Here is a 15,741-nt window from a genome sequence, read left to right on the forward strand (position 1 = left end):
TCACACACACGTCATTTTCACTGAACCTGTGTGACTTAAGTTTTATCTGCAAGAGTACAGAAAGATAAATTGATTACTTACATTGTCATAATACTCTTAATTTGATTTTTAAGTATGTGAAGAGTATTATCTGAAATGTGATGTTTTCCAAGAGAAATTTAAAGTGATAAAAAGTATACACAGTACTGTATATACCGTACTGTATATATTCTGCACCATACTCTCCTATACGCCATGGTATAACAATGCTGGGTAAACTTAAATTGAGGAAGTATTTATTTATTGTTGATTTTATGTTTTTAAAACTTTATCACCGACCTTCGACTGACCTCATAAACTGATAACATCAAAAGAGTCATTGCTCGCTCATAACCCTTTGAATTCTCTTTGTATTTTTCCTCCAAAAGAAAAGCGGACAACCAGCGCTGCAGCACCTGCTCTCCAATAAAGTTTATATTCAGCGTGTGTATTTATTGGTCAATATTTTTTCCTCCAGTGGTTCTTGTGGGTTTCTCAGCTCAGTGTAGTGTTGAAACAGATGAAACAAGCAAAATTGTGCCAAGAGCAAAAAACAACTTGGACAAAACAGCATAACCCCAGTGAACCAAGAGCTCTGAAGGAGGGAAACGATGAGGTTGTGGAGCTTCTTCTGACCACAAAGTCTCCTCCTTGTGCGGCTGCGAGACGACTGGTGCAATCAATTTGGTTTGAGGAAATCTCCCAGTGTGGCTGTAGCAAACATCCTTAGCTAAACGGAGATTAAGGCAACGCTGGAAAGACCCCTTGAAGCCCTCTAAGACTGGTGGGTGATTTTGGATTTAGCAGTGGTAGCAAGATAAAGGCCTTTCTTCCTGCTTAATTGATGGCTGTAATCCATGTGTTGTTTTAAAAGCCCGCCTCGTTGATGTGTGAACACAAACCCCTGTGGGTCTGTGTAGAAAGTGGTGATTTAGAGGGCCAAACCAAGGGTTTCCCACTGGTTGGATGAGGACTTGTAGATTTGGGATCCGATGAAATGGCTCAGCTGATGGCGCAGAGGTTGATGAGAGTGTAAAAGGGGCAGACCTGCAATTTGGATTAATCCGTTCTTTGTAATCTTTGATTACCCTCAATGTTACATGTTGATTTAACAATATTTCTACCCAGTACAGCCAAGTCGAGCTAAACTGCACTTTATAGCTGTTGTACTGTATTCTGTCTTGCTATCTAAAAATGACATTTGACCTTTGATTGTCCTCTGATCCTTCAGTGAAATTCTTATCATTGTCTACAGTGCATTTTCAGTGACAATCAGTTTTCAAGTATACAGGTCAATTATATCGGCAGTGCTGTGATTAATGAGTAGTGAAGATGTCTAGAAGTGGATAGAGGCTTAATGAAAAGATCAGAGTCATCCCTAAAGTTAGGAGGTGCTTGAACTCCTCAAGGCTTTAGTACACTTGGAGCAAATCTACTGGTGTACCTCTTGGTCTCGGTCAGAATTATAATATCCTTGTGTTGATCGCTATCATGAATCACAAGTTCTGCTTAATCTCTACAAAGTATGTAATTAACCCTGCACTGATTCATATCGCTCATTAAATGAACACAGATAGGACAGTGAAAATAGAGCACGGTGCTTTATTATCTCGGCTCAGCTGCTGGAGCCAAATATTCAGCACCTGTCAGACCTCTGCTCTGAAAGTTATGCATCTTTACAAACGTCTTTTTGGTAGGCCTATTTGTTAAAAATGTCTTATACTCTAGCTCTCAGATTAGTTGAACTTCTCCAAGGATAATACTATGATGTTGCCTGCAGCAGTTATTTATGAAGTCATTCAGACTTAATATAAAAAGTGTGAATTAAACAATAAAGTGGCAGATCTTTGTCGGGTCTGGCGCACGCCGGTTGTTACATTGTACAGACTTGCAAATTCTAATCTTAATGCAAAAATTAATTGCAGCTTTTTTGCCTCTGGGGAAAATTAGTGACCTATTGTTGAGAATGTGAGAGAGAGAGCAAAACTTGATTAGCATGGAAATAACAAATGAAAGGTGGGATGGGGGTGGGAATCAGGAGTGTGACTGTGTGGGTATTAGAGAAAGACATGGCTTTATTCTTTTTGAAATAAAAATGTGGCAATTCTGCTGTGGAAAAGACACTGAAACAAACAAACCTGAACATTTTTTTTGCCATAAACCTCACACTGACCAGAACAGAACACTGTTGGATTGTGTTTATACCTTTACTATCGTCGTGCCACCATCAGACATCACTACATCAGTATCAGCTTAAGTCACATACATAAATTCTTCCAGCTATATTGCATTCAGTTGGTGTTTGTGCTTGCTGCATCATGTTTGGTTCATTAGCCCTGAAAAAAACAACTGGAAAAAGTTTCCCACGCACTCTCTCCCTTTTCTGAGAAAATGAATTGATTTACATGAGATGTGCTCAAAATGTGCTTAGGTTGCAGTGGTCAAACAGAGTAATAGGTGTGTGTGTGGGGGGGGGGGGGGGGGAAGCAATTAGTGTTTGAGGTTCAGCACATTTTATTCTAAGGTTAACAGTTCCCAGGTCTTAGAGGTGTGTGTGTGTGTGTTTGAGGAATCTGAAATGCTTTTAACTCACCATCCCAAAGATAAATCATATTGCTAAGCTGCTTTTCTCTTGTCATCAAACACAAATATGGACACACCTATACACAGAGGCACACACAGACTACTCAGATACTTGTACCACTATCATTTCGAGGACGTATTGATAAAATGATTTCCCTGGCCCTTGAACATCTAAACCTTAACCAATTTTTTTTTTAATCTAATTCTAGCCTGATCCCTAAAACTGAGTCTTAACCTCCAAACAGAGGAGTGCTCAAAATGTCTCACTCCCAAGGTCTAACACTCAAACACAAGGACAGAATTACAGACACACAAACAAACTCACACACAGGCGCAGCATGAAGCCGTCTCAAAAGGTCACGCATACAGGGGTCATCAGTTCCATCCAATATTTACAGATCTATTTACAGTGACTCTTTGAAGGTGCTGTTTCTCTGACATTTGAAGTAATTTGAAAGAGTTGATTTGTCCACAGCCTGAAACTATGAATGAGTGTGTGTCTGTGTGTGTGTGTGTGTGTCTGCATGCTGGTCACAGATGCTCTACGGCGGTTTAATCCCTGCGATGACAGGGGCCACTGACCAGAGCCGGGGCAGACCTGAGATCTGTCATGTGGCGCATTAGGTTCAGTGACACAGTACTTAACAGTGCAACTGTATCAACAGTAAAGTGAAAGCAACATAATCCAACAGTTTGTTTGCAGGAGTATTTATGGCTGTTGTATTTGCCCTTAGAGCTAGACCCGGTGCTCAGTGTTTTTTCTCTCTCTTTTCATTACAGCTGTCCTTCGCAGCTACAACCCCGGTTCTGGCAGACAAGAAAAAGTACCCCAACTTCTTTCGCACCGTCCCCTCAGACAACGCTGTGAACCCTGCTGTAGTAAAGTTCCTCAACTACTACAACTGGAGCCGCGTAGGGACACTCACACAGGATGTCCAGAGGTTCTCTGAGGTCAGTTCTTGTTGTTTATAAACCTTTAAAGAGACTACGGGTGCTGCAGTCGAGACTGTCCAGAATGCACACACAGGAAATGAGCCTCGCTTTGTATGTTTTTTATATATACTGTACTGTATATAGATATGATACACTCATAAACAAAGAAGAAAATCTGTATGGAAAACTCGATATGGATATGGATATACCAAATCAACAACAGTGATAATGACACATAAATAACTGAACAGGTTTTAACCTCAAAATTGAAGAAAATGCATGGGCTTTTTACATGAACTACAGTATAACACCTTTTCTCTTTTTTTATGTCTGTACTTCACATAAATGTGCTTTATAATTTTATAAAACTTTCACAAGTCACAAAAGTAGGTCAAAGACAGAAGCTGTAGCAGAGCAGTTTAAATCCCACCCTGACCAGTGGCCATGTTAATATTTAATAACATGGTGTGGTATTATCAGCTTTAACACACAGTTTAGGATGTCACATTTTTTTACAGAACAGTTTACAAGTGTTGTTGTGTTGCACAGTCTTATTTTATTTAGGCTATTCCAGTTTTGCCACCATTTCACTAATATAACACTCAATGTATTCTCAGTCAGGGAGATTGTATTTGTTATCTACAGAAGCTACAGCTGTCCTTTGCTGCTACAACCCCAGAGGCTGGGAGTCTGTAAGAGTAGTAACAGCACAGAACAATGATTGGCATTTATTTACAATTATCTTTCAGATGATGCTAACATGTTTCATGTTGGCAAACAATTAAATCTGACTATTCTCCAACTGGTTGACTGAATTAATATTTTAACACCAGTGTGACGCTCCATGTTGGATTCAGAGAGAAGTTGTATGCTAACATTTTCATGCCTCTGGGGTTTATGCCGATGACAGCCAGAGCAGTCATCCCTCTAATGTTGCTTTCCCATTCAGCAGATGAACAGCAGCTGTGTATTGGTAGCGTTGGTTAGAGTCATCCCTAACTGTTCCTACTCTTTAGGAAGTAGTCATATTGGACCACTAAGTTGGATTTGAGCTTGGTAGTAGCAGAGCCAGTCCAAAAAAGTCATTATGAAAATATCCAACTGCTTTTTACAACAAATGGAAACATGTACAGTAGCAGGAGCAACAGATACTTAAGTTTAAATTCCAATATAGGTGCTGACTTGTGAGTCAAACTCATTTCCTTTTCTAGGAAGTTTGAACATAAACATGGCACAAATATTATATCACATCAGCAACACGGGAACATTCAGTTAAAAAAAGCCATGTCAGAGGTATTGAAAGCATACATTTGAGAAACATATTGTGAGCTCTTGCCTCAGGGCCTTTGGTGGAAAACAATCTGCTCAGCAGCTGGGGGTGGGAGGTGGAAGTGGGTGCGGGGTGGGGAGGTGTACAAGAAGTCTCACTGCAAATCTCAGAGAGCCCAAATCCCTTTATCTCTCCCCTCCTGAAAGCGCCAAGGGGCTTAGGACGGGAGGAAGACGGACGGCCCGATTCAATCAACCTGCCACAAGATTGGCCTCTAATCCTGATTTACAAATATGCAAGCATCGCTTCCGCACTTCATGATTCGTACAATCCTCTGTCAGGTTCAGAGCATGCTGGTTTTTGGTGCTGTGGGGACTCGCAGCAATGTGCCTCGAGACAAATGGTCGATGAGATGCAAAGTAATGAATGTTGTTTGAATGCCACCAAAGAATAGAAGAAATAATATGACAGTGAAATCTATTACGGAGAGCGTGTCATCATGGAGTGGTGTATGTCACTTAGCCCCAACATGATTATTTTTGAATGTTGTCAGTTATTTGATTATGCCATGTTTCCCTGGTATCTAATAATATCGTGTTTTTGTAAATAACAAATGTCGCCCCTCTCTTCAAACAAGACTCTACGCCCTTGTATTACAAAATGATTGCACCACTGCGCTGGAGTGGCCACAAATCCTATGGAAATATCCTGCAGAGTTGTTCTAAAAAAGAAAACACATTATTTTCAGGGGATTACATTTTCTTCAGAGGCTTTTGAAAACAAATAATACTAAACAAATGTAAGAAAAAAACATGTAGTACATGGTCTAAATTACAGTAGATTATGCATGTATGCGCACACACAAACTTGCATCTGCATAATGAGTATCCTATTGATAGTGTTGTCACCTCCACCACCTCATCTATCTGTTTCTCTCCCCTACTGATCCGCAGTGCTGTTTCCCAGGGAGACTGCTCACAAGGTTAATATTACGTAACACTAGTAAAGGATTCAGTCAGTGGCATGCACAACACACACACAAATATACTGTACAGTATGGTGTCCTCTGGGACTGTAACCTGTAAGCTAAAGCCAGCTCCTCACTTCTATTTATGGACACCATTGAAACACATGCACCCGCACACTGCCTGATTTTGACGGGGCGCTCACTCGTGTTCCACTAATGGAGGAGTTTGTGGTTTTTTGTGGTGAGAGATGAAAATGAGTAAAAGCTAGGTATTTGCTAGCCTGAAGGTGTGTGTACACATGACACATGAACACACACGCACGCACGCACAGCAATCAACGTTATTGAGATTGTCAGACGAGCAGGGCTCACCCAGGAACCGAGCAGCCATCATCAGTCAGTCCGATGACAGACCTGACTGAGAACAGGATTAGGACTCTGTCCTCTGCCTGGACCCCTCTGAGCTCAAGTGTTTAATTATACGATGACCACTGATAAATCTAACAGAAGTTCCTCATCGTCACTCCCTCTTTCTCCCTCTCTACCTTTCCTCCTTGCAATCTAAAAAGTACTTTGTTGTTAGATTTGTTTGGATATTCCACGGTTTTCCAGTAGCCATCAGCTGCTATTCATTACAAACAACCATGTAATGTTGTCTAAATTCCTCTTCAGAGTGACTCACTCATGCCATTGTACAGGCCATGTAGGGCTGCGACAGGAGGCTCGTCAAGAGCTTGTCATCAGGCCGTGCACAACCATTTGTCACGCTAGTTTGTATAAGCACATGACCGACATTATTGTCTGAACTCTGGGATTTGCATGGCGATTTGTACAGTGATGTAGCACAGTATGAGAGACAGCTGTGTGCGAGGACCCATCACATTGCCACTTTGGTAAAAGCCAAATTGCATGAAAATGCACCTGTCACCTCCTGTTTTGTCTCTGTCTTGTAAATGTACTGGTGGACAAATGCATTATGATATTGTTGAAACACGTACACAAAGCCCCGACAGACAGATGGAATGATAAAACACACCTGCTAACACTCTGGTTATGTGTGACACCATTGAGAACACACACACAAGCAGTTACACCCGTCATTGCAAAGGGGCTTCACACTGTGAACATGCCTGGAAATGATGTGTCTTCTTGTCTCACAGTGTCATAGTGTTGCCGTCTGAATCATCAGAAGCTACTTTCTCTGCATCAGGACGCTCACTTTCTGTCTGTCTGTACAGTAGTTGCCTGATGGATGTGAATCTTGTTTTGTTGTTTGCTTTTACTGTTTTTGAAATATATTTGCGTGATTACAACTGTCAGGCTTAGTGTGAGTTTGTGCACATCTCTCTTAATTAAAGTGCACTTTTTCTTTTTTTACCCTGAGATGAGGCTAATTCTTGAGCTTTATGTTTTGTCGGGTATTAAAGCTGGAAAAATTTGTCTCACAATCAATTAATCAAAGTCAATTGCTCGACAAATATGTTAAGCATTTCTATAACATTCTTAAACATTATAGCATCTTAATTTTCTGTCTTGTGTGATTTTAAAATAACACATGAAGAAACGAAATGTTAGATGGATGTACTATAAACTTAATCCATAGTTACAGCCCCAAGGAATAACTTGACAAAAGGCAAAAATACCATGAACTGTCCCTCACTCATGGGCCAGCTCCTTTGATGAAATATGAAAAATGAAAATTGATGAATTTGCCTGATGAAGGTCTCAGGATCAAAGCATTCATAAATGGTGCACAAGTGATGTGACTGTGTGATTCCCCCCCCCCCCCCCCCCCCCCCCTTTTGTTCTCCTGTTACAATTTTGTGATCCAGTCCTCCTGTCACAAGACTTTAAGAACTTTTTTTTTTTCATGTATATAAAGAAATAATAAAAATTTTAATTTAAATTTCAGTATTCATGGCAGTTGAGTAATAAAAAAAAAAAAATTCTGAGATGTGGCTCAAATGGTCAGAGCGATGAAACCCTAGATCGATTCCTGGTCAACTGAACGGACATTTGCTGCATACTGTACGTTCCTCTCTACCTCCACTGATACTAAGTCCGATAAAGACATGAAATAATTTACCAAATAATTGAAGCTACGATAACCTATAGGTCCTATACTGTATCTGACTCACCAAGCTCTTAGTTTTACTCCATGATACATTGATTGAACACTATTCCACAGCAGAACAAATACATGACCCTGTGCCCCCTGCAGAAAACACACATTTAATACAAAAACCAAAGACAGATAGCCTTTTGATAGAGGTTTCACTGTGCCGCAGTCCAGGCTACAGACAGTGGAGTAGGTGTGCGATGATACTTCATTCTGTCATATACACCCCAAAGATTCACAGGGCATCCCTCAACATCCTCAGCTACTGTAGCCACTTCATCTTCATTTAGTTCATGGTTGTGTGTTGTAGTTTTATTTTAGTGTGTGACACAGATAAAGAGATTCTGCATATACTGTAGATAAAATCCTGACCTGATCTGTGTGAACACTGTCGCTTTATACACAAATAACTCTGAGACTGTCATTTTATGTGACGTGTGTGTGTGTTTGTGAACGCATGCACTCAGATGTGCAGTAGGATTATTTCTCCTCTGTATTTGCTGCCGGGGATTCCCAGGCTGCCCCAGACAATGGAGGATGTTTTTGTTACGCAGGAAAGCTGCTCAGTTTTCTCCTCCCACTGTCCCTCAATCCATCTGTCCCCCTCCCCTCCATCACGCTTGCTTTATCTGACACACTCAGTCCAGCGGCACACAGATGCATTCATTCTTTTCCATCTCAGTGGAGGAAATACAAAATCAAACTGATGGAAATCCTCTTGTGACAACGGCTTTTCGAAGAGGTGAACAGATTTTGAGTGTTGTCATATATGCATCTCCGTACAGTACGTCTTCATGGTATTGTTTGGTACTTTGCCCACCCAGCTGCCATTCCCTTTTCCTTCCCATCTGGTTTCCTTTTAGCACTGGAGCAGCCAGGCCTCTTAGATCAACCCTCAACACAACAGGACGTTTTAGCTTGTCCAGACCACCGAGCCAGTTGTTCCTCAAGAGCAAAACCTGGTTGTATCGATCCACCACGGCCTCCCTGTTGTTTCAGCTCAGCGAGCAGTACATTGGGGGGAATGTTTGTACAGGAGTGACTGATGTACCGAGTGATTTAGAGCTCCCTCCAGGGTACAAGAGGAGGCGGCGATTATGACAACAGACATTTAGAGACATAAGAGAAAAAGTTGTTTGGATGCTGTTCAGATCTTCGCTCTATGGCAACAACCCTGTAGCTGATTACATGGAGTAGTTGTTTTTACAAATGTAACCACAGTAGTCATAGCACTAATAGTGATTGTGGTAAAATCCATAGTTTTATATCCTTGGAGCTTGTGAACAGCTCTAACTATTCTTACACCATTTGATGGGCTATGGCTGTGAATTAAAACCTCACTTTAAATCCATCTTTTCTGTATAAAACCCTCACACCATGTAGCCTTGAAAGGTGGACGTTATGACAGTAGTTTGCGTAGCTTGAATCCATAGACGATTCCTATATTAATACATTTTAACAGAGCTAAACCATGAAAATGTCCATAGAGTCCAGTCCATGTCCAGTCCTTAAGTTTAATCTACCTACCTTCAGTCAATTTCAGTAGTTTTATTCTCGTTGACATATGACTAAATACACTGTTTGCCACTCTGTAAGATTTCCTTCCATTGCTTGTCAGACTCTGCTGCTGCTCTGCTACTGGTTTGAAAAGTTTCTATGGGGTGTTTTGATGCCTTTTCTCTGTGATGACAACCTGTCATCACAAATAATGTGAATTCAAGCTGACCCAACCCTCCATTCTTTGTCAGTAAGGACACTTCAAAACTTCCAGACATGTTTCAGTCAAAAATCTTGAATGATGCATTCACTTTAGGGAGAAGTGTGTTTATGTATATACAGTGCATTTGTATATACAAATGTTTAGTAATGTTTTATTTCCAAAGCAGTATGTATTTGAAGCACTAAATGACACATAAACATGGGAATTACTGTGGCATACATACTGTAGACACTCAGACAGATATACTGTAGGGCAAACACACAGGACCTTCATCTGTTCTTAATCTACTCTGCCAACTGAGCTTGGAAGTGAACTGAGCTTGCACACTCTCTGAAGTTTTACAGTAGCTTGCCCCCTAATGCCAAATTCCCTGGTGGGCGTGCAGGGCTGAGGGCTGCAGGGCTGCAGGGCATGGCCGGAGGACATTTGAAAAATTTGGCCAAAGACAAAGACAACAAGATGTCATGAGAGGAAGTCAGCAACCGCAAACCGCAGAACGTTTCCTTGGGAGACATTTTGGCTGCTTAGGTGCATGCGTAACTGATGGTGTTAATAATGGCTTCATCCCATTCAGGTGCTCCTGTGCCAGTATCCTGCTATTGCGCATGCTGGCTTACTTGGCATGGCTTACTGGAAAAGCTAAATGGAGCAGAGCCATCATGAATATTAATGCTAATATTAGTTACACCTGTGCTTTTCCTGTGATGGCAAGTCAAAATGTCTGCTTGTGAAAAAGCCTTCTCTAAAATCGTGGCTTCAAGCAGGGAAGCCAGAGGGATGAATCATGAGCTGTGTGTTTGTGGGTGGGGAGTGATAAACCACCTTTAAGCTCGCCATCACAGTGGGATACCTGCTCCATTCTCTCTCTTCTCTGATCCCATTACCCAGCATCCCTCTGAATCAATACATCAAAGCAGATATACAGCTGTTGCAGGTACATTTACAGTACTCCACATAACGTCTGCTTTTTTTGACAAGCTGCACACTGTATAACCAGTTTAGATCATTCAAAGCATAGATTTTCTCTTGTGTAATTCTGTGTAAAACAAATGCATATCACTATGACAGATGCATGCTGGCTATTGTCAGTGAACATTGAACAGGCAGTCAAATAAGAACAATGACAGTGATGTCTTCAGTAGCCAATACCTCTCATCAGAAAATGGCAACCTGCCTTTGTCTGTGTAATCTTTTTTCAAACAACTAATTTATACATACTGTATAAATACAATTTTTCAAATTACATGTTATAGCAATAATGTATGACAATAAAGGTGTGCTATTCTGTGCTGTTTTATTCTATGTGCAATGTATACACATACTGAATGAGGTGTTATATATATATGACATGTTAAAAGCATTCAGAAAAAAATATACACAAAGAATATTATATAAAGTAAATTAGTAAGTGCATATGATCACATAATTTCACATTGTTGAAATCGTTTGTGTTTTACACAAAATGGTATTAACCAAGGTTCAAAGTCATTGCAGACTTTCAGTGATGCAAGTAGAGATCTGCTCACTATGCCTCATACAGTATTTGCTTTCACTACAGCATGGAGCTGCCTGTTGGTGTTTTCAGATTTAAGTGTAGCAGTAAGCATGTGATCCCACCAGGATTCCCACCAGCAAACACTGACAGTTGTTGTAACTTTGAACGTTTGAGCCGCCAACTTACATCACCTCTGAATACAACTCGGTGCAGAGATTGAAAGTCTTCAAGGTGGGAGTATCAGATCCTCAAGAAAGGGAACTGTGCATCTACAGTCCTGCCAAGAAATATGAATGTGTTGGATGATAAATATAAAGAGAAGGTCCAATAAGAATCTTACAATTGATATACATCATCAACCGTGCTCATATGCTTTCTCTTTCTCTCTCTCTCTCTTCTGCTCACAGGTGAGGAACGACCTGACTAATGAGCTGGAGAAAGCCGACATTCAGATCGCAGATACAGAAAGTTTCTCCAATGACCCCTGTGTCAATGTTAAAAAGCTGAAGGTAAGTGATCCAGTCTGCACACTTCACAATCCCATCTAACCAAAACAAAACAAAAACACTGTAATGGTCGCTCTCATTCAAATATTTCTCACATACGCCAAACGATCGGGGGCCTATTGATTTGGATTTTTGTTATCATTCTTTAATACGGTATTTTTATGTGAGTCGATGCAGGAAAAATCTCAATGAGAGTAGCTGAGCCCTAATGAGGACACAGTCAAGGCCATGAGGAGGCTGTGTTTGTCCTATAGTGACCTGTAATGACCTGATGGATGTTTCAGTGTCTCAGACTTACACATCCACACCTGCAAACAAACACAATTTCTTACATTCTCTCCTTTCCTCGCCTCTCAAATGAGATGAGACAGAATAAATTAGACCATTATGGAGCCAATATTGAGATATTCAACTTGTATCTGTGTCTTTACACCATTTACGCATGGCTTTAACCTGCATGGTTGAGCAGACTTTGCTATAAGATAAAGAAAAAGTGCATGAAATTCAGATGCAAATGCAGTCAAGTGTGAGAGCTAAATTATCCAAATTATCTCCAGAGGCAATCAGAGATGGATTTTACCTCTTCTGCCAGTTGTATCGACACAGTTTCTCAGCGCTACGGTTTATGTCGGGGAAGATTGTGGAAGGACTGAGTGTACGTACATTTTCAGATAGGATTTTGTGAGTGGAAGATATGACGTATGCAAGACGGAGCAGGTTGGAAGAAATGCAACAGAGAGAAGGTGAGACAGAGGAATCTTGAAGGAACAGGAAGATAAGCTGTTTCTCCTAAAATATATGTGTAACTCTGCATTTAGAGGGCTGACATTTTAAGCTGACACCATCCCTTCCTTGATCAACTCTAAATATGCAAATCACACAGTGTTGCCTCGAAAGCTTTTCAGAACGTTTGGATTGGGTGGGCGGAAAGGCCCTATGACACCCTAATGGTCTGTTTCCCCGCTCATCTTGCAACAGCAGTTTGCCGTCTCCCCGACAGCTACGTAATATGATGAGGTAAAGCGTGACACAGATTTTGTTGTGAAGGCTGGTCTTTTTTTGGTACTGTACGATTGTGTATGTGAGAGGGTGTCAGGGGGCTGTGGCATCACTGTGTGAGCAGCAAACAGAGCATTCACTTCTTTGATTTCCAGCTGGAACAGTCCAAATGCAGACAGGCATCGGTGTACTGATGTAGCCCTCTACTTTTCTGACGCTCTGTGCTTCATCCATTATCATCTGTTGTTGTCTGTCCCCTGCTTGAGCCTGGACAAGCTTTCAAAATGTCACCAGTAAATAAACACACACACACATTTTAGTAACAAGCAAAGTCTTTTTCAGTTTGTATTAAAAAAAAAATCATTTTAAGATTTTTGTAACTGAGTTCAGTCTAGGACACTAAATCGAGGACCACTAGAGAAAAAATAATATGAATCCAAATCAAAAACACTTAATTTATTTTAATTTTGTATAACTTATTCACTCCTGTCACCCCCCCAGATATGATTTAGACAAATGTCTAAATCAAACAAGCTAGACATGCATTTAATACTGTCAAATATATTCTCATTTGAATTACAATCCCCACCAACTCACCAGTGTAGTCGCCTCATTACGGTATTTAAAAAGCATCTTCTGATTTTCAATTTCAGCTTACCCCATGGGCTGTGAATGTATTTATGTGGGTATGGGCTCCAGAGTTTGACACAGAAACCATTGAATGTAACCTGACATTAAACTTTGAATTAGATTATTATATGAATGCATCACTAGTGTCAAGTGGTGCACCTATTATATATCCACAACCTCTGTTTGTTGGGTTCGCTTAGGGCCAGCGGTTGGCATGGGCAGGGCTGGGCTCAGCCCACCCAAATGTCCTTCTTGCCCCCCCCCCAATCCAAATTTAAGCGAAAAACGTTTGTCCAATGAAAAAATAGAACAGACTACACCACCAGTATTTTTTCTCATTGATTCACCAAATTCACCAACACTCTATGAATGTATGTAATGTGTCTTGGCCTCTCTGAAGAGCCTGGTGACGCGAGGCTGCTATGAATGCCAGGTGATTTCACACAAGACCCGCCCTATTCTGTCTGTGATTGGTTGTCATCGTCTATGCTTTAGTTCACACAGCACCTCTGTCTGTTAATTGTTGACTGTCTCTGAGCTGTGGGGAAATACATCTCTCCTCGGTCTCTGCTGCACCTGCTGTCAGTGTCTTTACTCAGCAGCGCTCTTCTCTCCATCAGTATTTCATTGTCGCTATGATTTTTGATGTGTTCACCGGCGAGAAAAACACACAAGGTTTCTCATGGTTGGTGTCTAAAAACAAACAGCCAGCGCGAGATGATACAGCAGACGTGTCGGTGGGGAAACGGCACGGCTGTGCCCGCTGAAGTGAGCCACTTTCAGGCGGGTGCAGCAGCGCTGTCTCTGGGCTCCAGTAGAGCAGCCAGACCGCTGCAGCGGTGGCCCGTATCACTTTACCTGCCCCTGTAACTTATTTTTGAAGCAGAGGCATGTTAATTTTATTTCACATTTAAATGCCTGATTTATGGACATAACAGTGTGTTTAAAATGAAATGCTCAGCTCAGATCAGTTTGTGATCAAATGTGCTCACATCCAGCACACTCACTGCACAGCAATCATCACAAACAGACAGGGCGAGAGTTTCAGTGGGGAGAAGCAGCACTGCCCAGTCTAAAGTGTATTTCCCATTCGCTCATAAAAGACCATCATTAGTTTTGTGTGTGTGTGTGTGTGTTTGCGCGTGCCTGCGTGCGCGCTTAATAAGCCTTAACGGAGTCTGATTGGGCTTATGAGGTACAATATTACTCAAACCATTATCACATATAAATCATCATGATAAAGTTACAAACAACTCTGTCATAGATAAAGCATTCGAGGCTGCTCTTAACACTGCCCTCTCTGAGAATAATTATTGTTAAAGTCAAATATCAAGCAATTAATGTAATATGTGGCCCTGTAGTGCCTCAGTCTGTCTGCAGTCTACAAGCACAACACACTCTCTCATGCCCTTGCCCACAACTACGCAGTCTTCTTGTGTTGTAGCCAGGCAGGCCAGAATTTATACTGAGGCTGTGGTCTTTGGCCATAGCTGGAGCCATTTGGGTTAAGTGCCTTTCCTCCAGGGAAGAGCAGTGTTATTGAGTCGCCACTGGCACTTCACACATGCATACCCACCGAAAAAATAACGCTGGAATGCACCCCACAAAAGTTCGAAGTTGTTACCCTTCCTCCTCGCACCTCTACACACAAACATATTGTGACAGTGCCAGAGAAGTGGAGCAACAGTAACAGCTTTGCAGAAAAGACCTCTTTAATGTCCCAGCATGCTCTCTGGCTCTGATGAGGAACCAGCAAAGAAGCCTTTTGATTGAGCCTCTGAAAGCGCTCGTCCTCTTTCATGTGTGTGTGTGTATGTGTGTATTCTATAAGAAAGAGCCTGTCTGTCACCTGTCTGTCTCTCTGCCCGACTGACCGTCTCTGTGTGTCCGGTCTATTCTGGGGAATAACTAGTGTTTGCTTGTTGTGTAGCTCCGCATGTCCAGTCGCCCTAAGGACTAGGAGTTAGGATGACAGTGATTGGTTGCCCCCTCTGATCTGTGAATGCATGACATATGGTAGAGACCGCCTGAGGGAGGAGCATTTCATGAACTGTGTTTGTAAAGGTTTCTCATTATCCAGAATAAAGGCAGGGCAAAGCCACTAAAAGGTTATGGTTTGTTTGTAATGTATAGCTTTTTCACTGCTGCCTTTTACCTGCTATTTAGTGGCATACAGTGATATCAATGATGCTGTCAGTCTGTAGATTTCCTCTATATTGAAAACTGCCCCTCTAAATCTGGTGGTACACTAGTACAGCAAGGTTCTGTCAGGGCCATATAAATGCCTTATGACTTTTCTCAGTGCATCACACATCACCTCCAGCCTTGTTGACCAGCTGTACATCCATCAAACCTGTGTCACTAAAATTGGATTAGATTTGGGGCAATTTTCCTGCGTGTGCGTGTGTATGTGTGTGTACTGTACTGTACATGTTTGTGCTTAGAGTGTTGGTGATCATCAGCTTATGTGCATATTGCTTATATTGCATATTGCACACTAA

General features: G+C 41.4%; 1 protein-coding gene across 3 annotated transcripts in view; it reads left to right on the forward strand.

Annotated features, from left to right (window-relative positions):
• Nucleotides 1–15,741, forward strand: part of gabbr2 (gamma-aminobutyric acid (GABA) B receptor, 2) — a 163,655-nt gene that overhangs the window by 74,529 nt on the left and 73,385 nt on the right. For all 3 annotated transcript variants that reach the window (XM_083982251.1, XM_083982252.1, XM_083982253.1), the window contains 2 exons: nt 3,382–3,552; nt 11,513–11,614. In XM_083982251.1, coding sequence (XP_083838377.1) covers nt 3,382–3,552; nt 11,513–11,614 — 273 coding nt within the window. The remainder of the gene's footprint in view (nt 1–3,381; nt 3,553–11,512; nt 11,615–15,741) is intronic.

The sequence above is a fragment of the Trachurus trachurus genome (genome assembly GCF_905171665.1).
Source record: "Trachurus trachurus genome assembly, chromosome: 11".
In the NCBI taxonomy this organism is placed as follows: Eukaryota; Metazoa; Chordata; class Actinopteri; order Carangiformes; family Carangidae; genus Trachurus; species Trachurus trachurus.